This window comes from Neoarthrinium moseri, assembly GCF_022829205.1.
Source record: "Neoarthrinium moseri strain CBS 164.80 chromosome Unknown scaffold6_Wmoseri_CBS_16480, whole genome shotgun sequence".
Classification (NCBI taxonomy): domain Eukaryota; kingdom Fungi; phylum Ascomycota; class Sordariomycetes; order Amphisphaeriales; family Apiosporaceae; genus Neoarthrinium; species Neoarthrinium moseri.
Window position 1 is genome coordinate 417,503 of NW_026055120.1, and position 15,329 is coordinate 432,831.

Sequence of the window (15,329 nt, forward strand, 5' to 3'; positions counted from 1 at the left end):
CGTCGCATTCACGGAGCATTATGACCTGTCAGGCCACATCAGCAAAATAACGATCGAACGAGAACTAGGAAGCGGTTGAGGGGGACTGCCTCTTGTCCCTTTTCTTTCCTGGATTACCTAGTCACATTGCGGTAGGCTCGCGTTTCGCGATCAAACTGTTAAGAAGGGCAAAAGGTGAAATTGAAGATGCCCAATATCGGAGTTGAACCGATCGCCTCCTCATTACTAGTGAGGCGCTCTACCGCTGAGCCAATCGGGCTGATTGCAACGCCATGTGCACTTGCTCACGTGATGTGTGAGCTGTTGAAATCTGGCAAAGCATTAGAAACTATATTCAAGACACTGTCTCAAGCATCTTTCATATGTGTTTCGTCTCAATTCTCCTCGCCTGACCTGAATCGCAAAAGAGGGTGGGCCACGATAGCTTCAATATAGGTGGAGACCATGGCGCTGTTGCTTAAGAATATTGGAGACCCAGTGGACCCACGGTTGATGCATTGGCATATGCAGTTCGATATCGATTTATGTAAAGGCAGAAGAATGGCTCAAGTGGGTATCAGACTTACCTATGGAAGTTCGACTGCAGATAGTGGAAACACGTTGCGTTACTTGGAAGATTATGGTGAACTCAACAAAGCGAACTGAGTCGTCAATTGAGCAACATAGATTTGCTCGCACTATCATATTCGAAGTGTTGTATCTTCAAAAATAGATGGAAATAATGATTTCGCATGTACCCGAGGACTACCCCTTGCAATGAGGAAGCGCATCTAAGGGCGCTTGACAGAGTCCCCTGCCGTATTGAGGCTGATGATGGTGGCTGCTTTGAAGTGTTTCATAGACATTTCGTATTCTTTTTTGGCATTGAAACTGTCGAACAGTAGCCATGCTCGTTTTCTGTCTATCCTTCGGTACATATATATCACGCATCGGCCTCGTCTTCCTCGTCGCCCTCTAACCATATCTCGTGACCATCACCTTCCTTGACCCAGAAGCTGGCGATGAGCCCAAAAATAGCAATACCAGCCATGCTCCAAAAGACACCTCCAATGAGTCCGTGGTCATGGCCAATGCCAAAGAGAAAACCCCCCGAAATGGGTCCGACGGTTCGAGCAAAGCTGCTAACACTCTGTCCAATCCCGTGGACAGTTCCAAGGACACTAGGGTGGGGTGTACAATTGTTTACCAAAATTGTTTGTGCAGGCAGAGCAAAAGTCCTTCCTGTAACCTGGATGAACAATACACCTGCAAGTGCCACCCAGATGCCAACACCCGTTTTCTGACTCGGAGGTGGCGTGGTAGAAGGAATCACAGATAGATACGGCAAAATGATGTATGCCACAGGGAAGAGGAAGAGGCAGACCCGCCACATCCTGACATTACCAAAGCGGGATGACAATCGAGGGTATAGGAAAAGCTGCATCGTGATCCCTATAGCTCCAAGCATGGCCATGGCTATGCCCACATTTCTAGCTGGCAATCCCAGGCCACCATTGAAATGAAAGGGCAGAGACGGCCTGAACCCTTCTGGTGTCGGCTTCTCCGGATTGTAGACTGGGGTGGACAGAAATGTGAACCAGAGAGAGTTGAATGTGCCAAGATGGAAGGCCAAGAAGAAGTGCGCTAGTAAGGTGAGGCTCACGTTGCGGGTGAAGATCCGGCGGAAAGGCAACGTTGAAATATATCGTCGTCGAGGTGGAGCATGAGATGTTGAACCATGATCCGTCTCTGGCATAATAGGTGACATCTCGACAGTGATACTCGAGTCACGGGAATGCAAAGGCGTGTATCCAATGGTATCCCTTCGAAAAATTGATACCAATTTGGATGCCAAAAGCCTGCCATAGTCGGCCTTGTCGCGAAGAGCGTCATGAGTCTGAAAAATATTGTCAGGACAATTCTGTACTTGAAATTGGGGCTACAGACCTCCTCAAGTAGGAGAACCACACCAACGAGAGCACAGAACAGAAACCCTGCGCTAACAAGGTTTGGTAGCGCGTAAGGGAAGTTTCGGAAAAGGAGAACCTGTCCAAAGAGGTTTGGGTAAGATGCTGCCGGGTCCGATAGAATGCCTCCCAAGACTGGCCCTACTATTATACCGATCTGGGTCAAATAGAGTTAAGGCTGATTCGGTACAGATCTATAACGCATAGGGGATTCCGCAGTTTGACAGGGACACATACGTTGAAAGTCATGGGTAAGAGCAAGAAAGCCCTCGACTGATACCTTGTCAACGTCAGTCTCAATTCTCATTAGGCGATTTAGAGGAACTCACTTCTTCTCTCTAACCACCTCGCTAATCCTGTTTATACGTTTCAGTCGAGAACCAATGCCGTGGAAAGAGGTTTTACTCACATGGTCCTCAGGACTCCTATGTTACCATTGGTTATACCACCAAGACACCTGAAGAATAGAGCTTGATGAAATGAAGTCGAGAACCCGAAGCCGATACACGACACCACTGTCTCTTGTTAGCATAGCATGTGCGCTGAGATATTGGAAAAACCTCACAAGTCCCCAGCAATCCGATCATGACTACTGTCTTTCTACCTCTGGTGTCGGCAACTCTTCCCCACAGCATGGCAGTGACGAACTGGGCTGCAGTAAAACTGGCATGAAGTACACCTGCTTGGCTCGCTATCACAGAATCTGGCAAGGATGGGTCAAACCACTTCAGCTGGTAGTACATATATGCCTGGATGCAGTTAGAAAAACTGTGATGTGATAATCCCACCGCTGACCAACATACCTGCAGAGAGGTCTGAACCAATGGTTCACTCAGCCGAGTCATGGTAATGACGAAGAGCTGCTTCTTCTTAGGCAAGTCTCTCCATGCCACAACCTTCTGTTTCTCGGCACGTCGTTTCTGTTCTTCACTTTCCGACGAGGCGGCTCCAGACCCCAGTGCAGCAAGCCCCTCAGGGGAGGTGATCACAGCCAGGCCCTTGGTTCCATCGTCTACTTGAGCATCTCGAAGAAACCCACTGTGTTCCGACACGCGCGCCGAGCTAGTTGTGCTTAAAGTGCTGGCGGCATTGTCGAGAGCTTCATACCGACTGCCTGTCATCGATCTCGTACGGGAGCCCAGTCGGGTGTTAGCGCCGAGCCTCGGAGATAAATCGATCTTATAAGTATGTATGTAGCGCAGACGAGCTTCTGGTTGATACCGGGGAAATCGGTCTTGCTTGAGTTCACTGAAGTTGCAGATAAGCACTGGCTTGTAGATTCTGTTGAGCTGGAATATGAAAACTCTTCGCCGGATTGTGAGTCCTGCAGGTGGCCCAGAGAACCAGCCAACCAGCCACCAGCCGACTCTCGGTCGCGGTCACGGCTATCCGATCGCCGAGCAAGGACTGGGAGCGAAGGCGACAGCGGCCTTGCATGACGACAACCGCGCCAGTGGAGGGATATCTGGGAATGAGCCGGGTATGAGTCCACTTTCAAGGCCGATGAATAGATTGATTCGCCCGTCATGCCCGAAACCCGCAGCCGGCTTAGCGCTGAGGCCCGCTATCAGTACCCCCGAATCCCCGCCACTAATGGGCGTTTCTGGCGTGTCGCCATTGTGCTAGTTGAGTTCTGGGAGCACGCCACTTACCACCATTTAGAGGAACTACTTCGATAGATGCATATGTCAGGAAGCTTTCTGAAGAAGAATTGCCGCATTTCAAAGTCAAGACATAGTATGGTGCATTTGCCGTAAGCTAGGTTCTCCGGGTGATTGACATTAACACTATTGGAAACGACATAGGATTCATTAGCTTCAGTGATCCTTAACCTCCACCACGAGCCACTCAAATTAGCCGAACCATCCTCCGGCCCTCCAGCACGCGGTAGCACTAGCCTTGTTGGTGATAACAGTGTACGCAGTTTCCCTACGTTGCACAGTAGTGTTAGTATACATTCTTGTCTCCGCAAAACCTACGTAAAATATGCAAAGACGGGGCTTTTACCCGACCCAAACAGTCCCGGTAATGTGACTAGTCGAATATCCTATACTAGTTAGTGTGACCGTTCCGTACGGCCTTGTGATAGTCTTCGTAGGCCCTGAGCCGTCCCCGCCGCATACCGTCGTCGGTGGCGGGGTTCTAAGAAACGTTTTGTCAGTAACAGCGCAATATTTATCGCAATAGCTGGTGTGCTTCGTATGGTCTCATTGCCAAGTACTACGTTGATGTTATAAGTCGCTGCTTGATTTACTCACATGGTCGTGACGGCAGTACGGTACACTATAGCGATATTAGAATAACGGTAGGCCATCGAGGCGTTTTACTCACCATTCTCCGTTGTAGTAGACGTTGGCACTGTTGTTATAAACGTTTGCGTGACTGTAAACGTGGTTTCTGTGGAGGTAACAGTGATTGCTGCAACGGCAGCAAGATTTCTCTGTGCAGCAGGAAGCGTTTCCATGGGTGCAACTGCAGGGGCAACGGCGGCGGCTGTCTCGCCTGCGACTCCCCAACCCCAACCACCTGAGCCATTGGATCCAGACGGCGACCACTTGGGACGGCATCCTAGCTTTGCACAATTTGTTGGTTGAGGTAGTCGTGGCGTGGCAATGACATCCGGAGGGAAGAATGGTTTTGTTGTGGGGAAATGGCAAACCGCAGTTGACGTGATGATTGTGAACGAAGTACTGGTCTCCGTGTCATCGGTGATGGTACGTACAGCAGTCGATGTACGGATGACAGTAGCAGGCGTTGGCGTGATTGTAATCGTTCTCGTTGTACCATCATTGCACCCTTTCGTCACTGTTTGCGGAACCACGATGTAAGTTTGAGTCTGAGTTACGGTCCTGATGACAGCTGATGTAGCGTAAGTAATGGGACAAGTAACGTTCCGGAGGTCTGCTTTCACTTACTAACTGCTTTAGGAGTGCTTGTTACTCCTACGATAACGGTAGGAGTCGCCTTGTGGGCCAATCAGCGAGCAAGTTCGCCGCATATGAAGCATTGAAAGACCTACTATTACAGTCACTGTAGTTGGAAGGCCGGCTGTCAGTGTTATCACACGTTGAACGGCGACTTGCTGGCCAGATAGGATGATCTTCCACTGTCCCGAAGGCATTGAGGAGTATGGAATCCCACTAGATATTTGTCAGTACTGCTTGTTTGGTACTCGGCTAGGAGCGAAACTTGCCATGTCGATGATGCTACATCTTCTTCAGAAGTTGACGCAGTCTGTATAGCAGAGCATCCATACTGATTGCCTTTTGGGTCTACCAGCACAGGTGAAATGATCTCCTGTGCACAACCTGGTCTGCTTTAGTCTCTACTCCGTCAGAGACGTTTCTTGATGACGTACCTTGGAATACAGTCTCAAAAGAGAAGTATTGGTTAGAGGAAGCATCGATTTCATACGAACCACCATTAGAATAGTCAACCCCATAACTTTGACATTCTGCCCATACTGTGGAGCAAAATACAACAAGTAAAGCACACAGGCGAAAGAGGCCGTCTGAAGTCATCTTGAATGAAACAGTTCCTTCTCTCAGCCAACAATATGTTGTGACCTGGATTGGTGCGATGGGACCGGGACGAGCCGTAGCGACACCACTTTTAAGCTATCTTGAAGCTACTTATTCTCTGATACCAGCAACATATTGTGGTAAACAAAACAGCTTACCGTGATGAGCTTATTCCAAAAATAGCAACAATCAATATCAAGGCGCTGCAGGTGAGACTGAGTTGTAGCGGAATTCTGCAACTTTCTTCATTAGGCCTCGAAGTGGTGATGAGATTGTGGGGAAATGGACTTGCAACCTGGTAGTCTTATATTAGTCGCCATTCAGCCTATTTGGATTTTCGTACTCTGGCACGCTGTGCTAGATATCATAGATGATGAGGCGTCGGTCTGGCTTAAAATATTTCTTGGCACCCAGAACGGAATTGGGTAGGTTGCGTGCTTAACTTCAGGTGATGCCTGGGGCCAGGATCGTTCAAAGGTCACTCGCATCCGACACTGGGAACCTTTTAAAGGCCCTTTGAAGAACTGTAACCAATGCTTCTAGACAATTGTAAGGAAATTCCTTTCCATTCGAAGTGATGGCAAGTCCTACCTGCGCAAACAGCGTTACATTGATAGGCTGCATCTACGATAAACAACTGATCCATCTATCCGTGCTACTATGAGAGAAAGAGTGCTACCATGCGACAAGATTATAAGAAGTAGTTAAGGGTGAGGGAAACCAAACAGTGAGAAAGACTGGCGGGTGGGTCTCATTCTGCCTGTATGCCGCCGCTTCGCTTAACCAGGCCGGTATCTACTATCGGCAAAGGCCAGCCGCTACCGTCCTTGTATGGACCTACAACTACTTCCGAGTGGTTACATGGAAATATTGAGCTCGACCCAGTGTTACCATCGGAGGATGTTCATGGGAACACGACCATAGGTTACACCATCACAGTCGATCCATAGTCAGTTTGGCCACAATCAACTGCTCACCACACGATGCAACGCGCGAACTATTTCGTTGTTTCTTAAGCTGCGCAGCTGAGTGAATATCATCTACACAATTCAACAGAGTGCTTTTTTCGGAAAAGCTCGCCAGGACACCGCGAAACTGTTCTGTATTGAAATTGTTCCGCTAAGTAGGGGTGTATGGTAGCATTCAGCAAAGTTCTTAACAATAGCTCCACACGTTTTACGTATAGTGACTGAACTAGTTTCATAAGAAAATATTTAAAAGCCCCCTTTGCTTCATTACCAGCTCTTTCTCGTGTAGAAGTTCACCTTGCTCACCCCATGTCTTTTGCGCCATACCATGACCCCTACCAGCACGACTGTCAGTACTGCAGCACCAGCAAGCAAGCCTACAATTATGCCTGTCGGAAGATAAGGCGTCGAGTAAACGGCTGAGTCGTCTTCTTGAGATGGTTGACTGTTTCTAACTGACGCTGAGCTGCTGATGACAGAGGCTTTTGTTGATGTGACCACCTCGTGCCGAGCTTCGAAATGTGGGGTTAACGAGAGTGGAAACACTTTGTGGTAAACGCGCGCAGCGTACTGCGGCTCTTCGGCGGTGATTGCTGAGTGCCAAGTATAAAACTGGCTCGATGTACCAGGTCCGAAAGAGATCTCCGGATCAAAGCTCATCCATATTTCTGTAGCCTCTGTCATCACACTTTTACATAGACGTTGAGGGGCCGCCGAGTCGAACCCCAGTTCCGCAATTTCTGTCGCACACTCCCACTTCCCAGGTGGACAGCACCAAGCCTGGGAATATGCTGTGTTCTCATGGGAAAGAATGGGTGTACACGCTGTCGTCCACAGCCATGGACAATGATTTCCAGGATATGCAAGGGTTGATTGGCTGCCTTCCTGGGTTCCATAGAAATAGGGGTAGAACGCTTCTAAAGATTGGTCGGCGAACAAATCATAGTACCCATCTGGGAAGCACTCTCTATTGAACGAAAGACCGAGACCTCCTGCCCGGATCGTCGTGTGTACACCGAAGCAGGCATGGCCTTGCATAGGATGAGTCATGAAGCTTGCAGTATATAAGATCGAACTGAGCATGGGGCAGTAGACTGATCTACTGCAAGGATCTCCGGGACCAACGTATGAAAACGGTGTTGTCTGTGGGGGTAAAAGAATTGTCGACGTGACAGCAACCCCATCGGCTACAGCGGTGATTGAAGGTGCCATTGGATGCTCCTGGATTCAGTGGAGAGACAGGCTTTGATTGAAGTGACTGAAAATAAAATACACCTCTAGTGGATGGGCTCTCGATGCTTTTTAAGCTCTATGATCATGCATGCCGTATCGTCATCGGTCTCAAGTCGCGTCGGGCCAAGGCGCGGGAATCTACACGACAAGCGATCTGTCCAACATCGGTCATTGAAAACCAAGAATCATGCCGGCGTAATCTCAATGGTATGCGAGCGGGCTGCTAGGCGAAAAATGTGCAAGGTTGCACATGAAACTCTATTCGGGCCTCGTCAACTCTGAGATTCGGAAGACAATGTGTTTCAATGCGAGAACGTCCGTAGATGACCACAAAAGCAACGGGTACAATCACTAGTAACAGAGTTGTGGGTTATTTTCACTCCAATAAACGAAATTGTGATGTTGGTATTGGCCTGTTTGAGATGACTATGAAGAAATTGCGTCGTCGTATGCCACCATGGCAATGATTCACCTATGCGTAGGCTGGTACGACAATACTACGTCGGCGACCGCTTTAGTACACCCCGAGAGTAAGAGTGCTAATATTCGCTCAAGTGAACCAACACACGCCGTCTGGACCTCAGCTTCTTCATTTACTTGAATAACATCTTATCTACACGTATTCTCGAGGTAGTGGTTGCGACCCCAGGTCGGTTCTCTGATCGCGACTGCCTTGATAGTGTGCATACGACCGCATATCTGGTTGCGCTGCAGCTTGAGTCGGTGCGTAGTCACTGGCGGGTCCCGCAGTTTGCTGTCCATGTCCACGTTGTGCTTCTGTCTGTCGCCACGGTTCAAGGTCAAACCCACCTTGCTCCCCCGCTGCGGCTTTGCTTCGGTCCCATCGCTTGCGGATGAGCTTCTTGGTGAGCAGTATCAATGCTATTACTGGGAAGATGAATATGACGAGCCCAGCCAGAATCCAATAGTATTGAGGACTCTGCGCAAGTCGGAATCCCCTGTTTCGCGAATTAGCCACAGGAAGCATGCCAGCATTCGCGGTGTATTCTTACAAGAATGCGTTCATCACTCCCACAGGAATGATAATTCTCCCCAACCACACGTGGGCCGGGGCAAGTTTGGTACGTTCTTGCGTCTTCTTGAACATTCTATGATGCAAAAAGCCGAGAACAAATTGACCGATGACAAAAATAAAGAGCAGGATCCCAATGACTTGGTGGGGATCCCTGAAGCTTTTCGACTATATCTTCATCAGTACCGACTTTCTCCATGATATCGCACGTAACACTCACCCTGTTGTAAAACGAGCTGACGTGTACGCCCAATCCGAATCCCACAATGACGCCAATGAGGGCCAGCCCCTGATTAACAGCGTGCCAGCGCACCCAGTTACCCAAGCGAAGGATCAGAACACCGAATGGGAAAAGACCAACAAAGCAGAAAACCATTATTATGGCGTGAATCATGGCTGCCGTGTCTCTCTTATCTAAGACCGACAGTCCCTGTGTAGTGGCGACAGAGGCCGTGCTGTTGCTGATTGGGATTACTGGAACTGCACCAGAACTTGTGGCGTGGGTCATATCCAGCTGGAAGTTTCCATAGTTGAGGTGCATCTTGAGAGGTGCTCTAACATCGTCGGAATCAATGTCCCCATCAGGCCCTGTTGCGTACAAGAAGCTCTGTGACTTGCTCGTGACATCAACATGACCGCTATTCCAGGACCGGCAATTGGTGCAACGACCGTTGAAGACATAGCGAACGCCGTCTTTCAAACCTGTGCCGTCTAGAGCCTCGACATTGATATCTGACGTATATACCGGCTCGGAGTGGCCGTAAGCGATTCGAGGAGATATAGTTAGGTTCTGGCTAGAATCCGACGAATATACCACGAGCATCAAGGAGCCCGCCATTGTGGCCGAACCAAGCCCGATTGCACCCCATGTAACCGACGTTGGGATCATCAACGAGAAGTATAGATCGGTCGCAGAGTCGCTAGGGACGTTGAGGGCAAATGCGATATCAGCTGTGGGGCTAATGAAAAGGGATGGCAAGGTGTCGTTCGCAGTGCCGTTGATGCCTTGAGCCTCAACGCCCAGAACAAAGCAGAATGCTGCGATTCGGTCAGTCTTCATGTAGTTCGCATCATCGAAAACGAGCATGGTGTTATCTTCTGGTTCGCTTGGGGGCGTGTTTGGAGTGCATCGATTTCTGCCCTCCTGGAGGCTTACCTATTAGCAACGCTAGGGGGTCAAGCCTAACCGCCATGGTGAAATGATGAATGTGCGTTCTTTGGAGAGCGCGACAGGAGATGGCACCAGGCCGTTCAAAAGAAGGGCTTGCAATGCAATGAAAAATATCAAGATGAGAAAAGAGAAAACACCCAGGTCAAGTTCTATGTCAAATATTTCCGCCGCTGATTCGGCAACTTGGATACTGTCCGTCCTTTGCAACGTACTTCAAGCGTTTTTAAGTCCTCGTTGCATCCCAGTCAACGACCCTCAGCGTGAATCTGCAGCGCTAGACCAGCGGCAACTGGAACTTGCGCTAGTTGTGATTGGCCTAGGGACCTTGGGGTTCTAATGCAGCCACTGTGATTGGCTTCTAGGACGGTAGTTAGGCGCCCGCCCCCTGCCAACCCAACTTGGCTGGACAGTTATATTTAGAATTGGATGCAGCCACTGAGACTTTCTCCCATAGGGGACGGCAAAACGATGCCGAACAAAAGGATACCTCTTTTAATTGATGCACAAGTCCTTAGAGACTGCATCCTGTCTGCGAGTGGTGTCTTTTCACCGCGGTAACTCTATCCAGCTGCCACAGGATGTCCTGTCATCCCGCCATCTAACTAGCAGCATGATAACACCTGACTGGCACTTTCAGGGACCGTGTTTCGCAGAAACATTACCATCAAATCCAATGGAGTAGTAGCTTCGCTGTGGTTCCTCTTGAATGAGTCCACTCGGTCGCTTCAAGCCTACCCGTACCTGCAAGTGCTTTGAGAACGTCTTTGGCGACCAATCCGCGCTGTCATCAGAATACCCCCAATCCAGGGCGCAATACGCGAGTAACGTCAGGGCTATTAATGGGACACTCGCAACAAAATAGACCCAAAATTGCGTGTCGCCAGGACGAAACGGCTCGCCCATGCTGAACAAGCTGCTGACGTAAGCAAGAGGTATAAACACGAGACCCAACAGCGTGATGGCTTTGGTACGTTTGGTCTCACGTATATTTCGTTTTGCCTCCTGCGCTGCAAGCTGTTGTTCTTTAAAGGCCGCGCGGTTGCCAGCAATGTTGGCTAAGCCGGTTATTGCAGAGTTCAGGCACTCTGTTATGTGTCGGAGCTCTCGAAATCGCATCAGGAGGAACTGGTAGTCGACTGTGCTATCTTTCCAGTCCATACGTTTCGAAAATGAATGGGTCGAGCCCGGCGTCTCCAGAGGAATTCCAATCTGGAGCATGATGAGTTCAAGAGCCTCGCAGTATTCTCCCATACGGCGCTCCCATGCCTGTATGTCGCTCCACAGGTCCTCGACCTGGTCCATAGTCAAGCTGTTGAGCTCGTGTCTACGATTTAGCCCTCGCTGTGCATGCCAGAGGGTCGCTCGCAGGTGCTCGGAATGCTTCAGATAATGACTCGCGATTATCTTATGGGCAAAAACATGCACACTCGTCGCAGGGGAAGTAATGTCGACGTGGCGTTGCTCAACAGTCAGATAATAAATCAGGTCATTCATAAGGGATGTTCGTGGTGGACCAGGTCCGACCTCGTGACTGCAGCATCGAGCAGGTAGAAAGTCGACGTATCCACCTTGGTACGGGCTCCAGTTTACTGTGAATGATTCATTATACTGGAAACCAGTGCGCACGTTGGTAACCGGCGGATCACACAGGACAAGACCTGCGCCTCAATTAGCAACGAAGATTAACAGCTTGTCATGGTTTTCGAACTGAGGAAGAAGGCTTACAGTCCCAACCATCGGTGCCATTTCGCGTAGTCCACCAAATGCTGCATTTTCGGTGCACAGTTCCGACTTCTGAACGTTCGCCAAAGTTTCGGGATATAGCGATATGCCTACCGGTTGACCCACAGACAAGACGAGAGTTGTTCGGGACACTGTTGAAGACGAGCGGCTCGAAGTACCTTAGAACGACGTGATTCCGTTGTTGCATTGTAGACGGCAATGGCAAGCTGTCACTTTCGCCATTGCCACGTTTGTTTATAACTACAACCCTCTCATGTTCGACAAAGAGGGAAGGGTGCAAGGAGAAGTGTTTCCCCAAGATACCAATATACTTTGGGCTCAATCCCTCCATGATGATGACTCGATATCTCGAGCACGTAGAGTTGGCTGATGCACCATTGCCACCGTCGGTTGACGTTCTGTCATTTTCGGCATGGATAGTGTGCCCTTTAGCGAGATAAGTCTCCAGCTCAATGTGATTGTCAAAATTGAAAAGCTGGGTTGACTGCTGGTCTATCCCTAGTTCAAGAGATATAATTCGAGCATTAGCATCATCCCATGGTATCTTCTGGTTCTGCGCCTTAGAGTCGCGATTCTTGAGCCTCGGGTCTGCGCTGCTCAAAGAGTGTACGCGATCTTGGTAGGACGGATCATCAGCCAGCCAAACCCCATCGCGGGGTGTCCTGTCGTACATTTCACCAACTTGTGTCGCTTTCTGGGGTCGTAGAGATAGGGCAATGAGTATTCAACAGTGACAGCCGAGCGGGGGCCCGAGTGCCAACCGATGCCCACCTTGAGGTGATTGCAAGTCGGCTGATATAGTCGCTCCAAAGCAAGAGTATTACCGTCCAGAAGGTAAACCGTTTAAAGGTAACAGAAGCGTACAGTATAATGACGAAGCGTGTTGCTATAAGGACAAGGATAAACAGCGGGACTGCAGAAGTTTGCGTGGCCAGATCCGCAAGCCACAAAAATGCACTGGTGTCAGTGAAGCCTCACTTATCGCGAGTCTGCCTGACACTAACAGCTTTCCCAGCTTAGCCTCCATTCAGCTCCCTCCCGTTTTCCATGAAACGTAGAACGTGATCTGTCTCGATCACAGCTTAGCCTCGCTCAGGGCACTCCAGCTCAGCTGAGGTTGGGTCAACCCAGGAATTACCTCAGAAGAACCTGATCAATCCTGATCGAAACGATCCGTAATGCGAGACCCAAGAGACCCAGAGGGGTATTGATGCATTCTGGCTACCGCAGCTGCTCTCAGCTGGTAGTTTGTAAAGTAGATTAATTGCGGGGCATCACGGATAGTTGCATTCTCCGTCTTTGATACATCACTCATTGCGCCAGAAGGATCGCACCCCCCCACGCGTCAGCATTAATATTGCCCAGCCTCGTGAAGGATTTGATTCTTTCTCTGCCTCTTAATCATGAAGAAGATTTCTGTACAGAACATTATCAACTCATCTGCTCGTCTCGTCGGCGTGCCCAACCCCTGGGCCGTTCTTTACAATGAGAAAGTACGAATATGAGCCACTGGATAGGGAACATTACGAGATACGGCTCGTGAAAATCCACCAAGGCGATTTTAACGACAAGATTCGTCTGTCTTTTAGCACGCATTATTTATCTATGGTATGAGCTTCTCGAAACCGGATTGTACACTGTTCCTGAAACGTCCTAGAAGCCAAAGCTGTGGCCAGAATTGCAGCACACTCCCACTCACAACTCGGGCTCTGAACATGTCAATGGCCCCGGGATCGAAGCTAAGCCCCCCATTAAACCAGCACTCCCACGATATGAGGCACTCTCATACGTGTGGGGCGCGAGGGAGAAGAAGAAAAGATATGTCTACATCAAAGGCAGTGGCCACTGGCGGAGCGTCAAAGTATCGCAAAGGATATCGATAACGCACAATCTGGATATCGCTATCCGCCATCTGCGGTATCTTGACGGCCCACGATATATGTGGATTGATGCGCTATGTATAAATCAAAAGGACGACAATGAGAAAAGCCACCAGATCCCAATCATGTGGCAGATCTACAAGCTCGCCAAGTGTGTTGTCGTCTGGCTGGGACCCGAAGGAAACGACAGCAACTACGCGTTGACGATGCTGGACTCGATAGCACGGAAAGTGATTGTGGATTGGCCAACACAGACTATGCGCCCCCTGGACCCGGTGTCCGGGCGCGAATGGGCAGATGCCGGACAGCCACTCCCTTTCGGTGAGTGGGAGATGCTCTCTCTCTGCTGTTTGTACCAGAGGCCGTGGTTCGAGCGGACTTGGGTCCGGCAGGAGATTCATGCTGCGACGCGCGCTATTGTGAAGTGTGGAAGCCAGAAGATTTCGTGGGACGCGTTCCAGGCCGGTGTGTTCTGCATTTCTAGGAAACAAGTTGGGGCCGGTGTGCTTGGTGATTTCGCTGCTGATTGGAATAGGCTGCAGACCCAGGCCTTTGGGCTCTGCCAACCCCTCGACGGCCTGCTACGCTTTGAGCACCTCCATATATACCTCCGGCACACCAAATGCGCAGATCCACGCGACATGATCTACGCAGCACTCAGCCTGCTGAACCCAACGGATCGCAGCATGGGAGTGCAGCCGGACTACTCACGGACAACCAAGAATGTGTACTTGGATGTGGTTCAGCGTCTACTCGACGGGCGGCACACGACCTCCTTCCTTGCCTCATGCGAGCATGTCTCCATGCCGACCTCCAAGTTACCGAGCTGGGTGCCCGACTGGTCAGCTCCGCTGAAAACCCTGGCCACCACTTCTGGCTGTTGGAGCGCTTGTGCATGGATCTCAGCCCAAGCCAAAATTCTCGACGAACGCGTTCTACGTTGCTCCGGAATCCGAGTTGATGTGGTCCGAGGAGCTCAAAGCTCGACATTCGGGGAGCATAGTTTCACGTTAGGCGAACTCCTCGACTTCATCAAGGAGGTCCAACCAGCACAGAAGACATGGGGTGATGAGTATCACGGCGGACACATGGGGTTAAGCGTTATGGAGGCCTACTGCCGGGCTCTCATCTCCAATCGGTTTGCAGATACAAATTTGCCACTCTATGAGGATTGGCCAAGTTTTCTACCCTCCGAATTATTATTGAAGTTGATCTGGACATCGGAAGGCGACTGGAGCGCGTCCACAGACCTGTCGCTTCAATTGACCTTGGACAAGTACCTCAGTCGATGTCACAGTAATCTAGTGGGACGATGCTTCTTTACAACGGCCACTGGCTACGTTGGAGTTGGGCCTTCAGAAGCCCAGCCCGGCGATGTGGTCTGCGTACTGCTTGGCTGCTATAGTCCTCTACTCCTTCGACCTTGTTATGACGAATCAGCCCGCAAGTGGAAGGTTGTCGGCCCTTGCTATGTACAGGGCCTCATGGCTGGTGAGGCTATACACAAGAATCTGCCTTCACATATAAAACCCGTGGTGCACTCAAAGGATGAGGGCTTTATTGACGGATATAATTGGGCTCTGCACGATACACGAACCGGGAGGTTGCAAACAGACCCGGCCAAGGTTCTTGGCGACTTCGGCATTCAGCCTTCAAAATACCAGAGGTCGCCGCATGTACTTCAGGTGGCAACGGAGGCACTACGAATGGCCGGATTGGATCTGGAAGACCTGGACCTAATATGAGACTGTCACACGCCCACCTTCTATAGGTCTGGACGTAAGCGATCTACAGCACTTCTTATAGATAGCAAAAGGGGAATTGTGTTCACAGA

The 15,329-nt window shown here is 50.0% G+C and overlaps 5 protein-coding genes across 5 annotated transcripts; 1 reads left to right on the forward strand and 4 right to left on the reverse strand.

Moving 5' to 3' along the window:
* Positions 1–922: 922 nt before the first annotated feature.
* JN550_002701 (uncharacterized protein) lies at positions 923–3,067 on the reverse strand (the record flags this gene model as incomplete). The annotated part of the gene is made up of 7 exons (XM_049314026.1): positions 923–1,876; positions 1,927–2,103; positions 2,184–2,226; positions 2,276–2,302; positions 2,356–2,461; positions 2,551–2,695; positions 2,750–3,067. 7 exons carry the CDS (start codon positions 3,065–3,067, stop codon positions 923–925), a joined length of 1,770 nt encoding a protein of 589 aa, XP_049175226.1.
* Positions 3,068–3,799: 732 nt separating this feature from the next.
* JN550_002702 (uncharacterized protein) lies at positions 3,800–5,467 on the reverse strand (the record flags this gene model as incomplete). The annotated part of the gene is made up of 9 exons (XM_049314027.1): positions 3,800–3,875; positions 3,926–3,993; positions 4,070–4,088; positions 4,205–4,229; positions 4,278–4,805; positions 4,862–4,910; positions 4,966–5,086; positions 5,203–5,254; positions 5,305–5,467. 9 exons carry the CDS (start codon positions 5,465–5,467, stop codon positions 3,800–3,802), a joined length of 1,101 nt encoding a protein of 366 aa, XP_049175227.1.
* A 2,814-nt stretch (positions 5,468–8,281) lies between these two features.
* JN550_002703 (uncharacterized protein) lies at positions 8,282–9,788 on the reverse strand (the record flags this gene model as incomplete). Its single annotated transcript, XM_049314028.1, has 3 exons — positions 8,282–8,627; positions 8,682–8,869; positions 8,922–9,788. 3 exons carry the CDS (start codon positions 9,786–9,788, stop codon positions 8,282–8,284), a joined length of 1,401 nt encoding a protein of 466 aa, XP_049175228.1.
* A 717-nt stretch (positions 9,789–10,505) lies between these two features.
* Positions 10,506–12,288, reverse strand: JN550_002704 (uncharacterized protein; the record flags this gene model as incomplete). Its single annotated transcript, XM_049314029.1, has 2 exons — positions 10,506–11,530; positions 11,598–12,288. 2 exons carry the CDS (start codon positions 12,286–12,288, stop codon positions 10,506–10,508), a joined length of 1,716 nt encoding a protein of 571 aa, XP_049175229.1.
* Positions 12,289–13,018: 730 nt separating this feature from the next.
* JN550_002705 (uncharacterized protein) lies at positions 13,019–15,240 on the forward strand (the record flags this gene model as incomplete). The annotated part of the gene is made up of 2 exons (XM_049314030.1): positions 13,019–13,108; positions 13,273–15,240. The coding sequence occupies 2 exons, from the start codon at positions 13,019–13,021 to the stop codon at positions 15,238–15,240; spliced, it is 2,058 nt and encodes a 685-aa protein (XP_049175230.1).
* Positions 15,241–15,329: the final 89 nt, after the last annotated feature.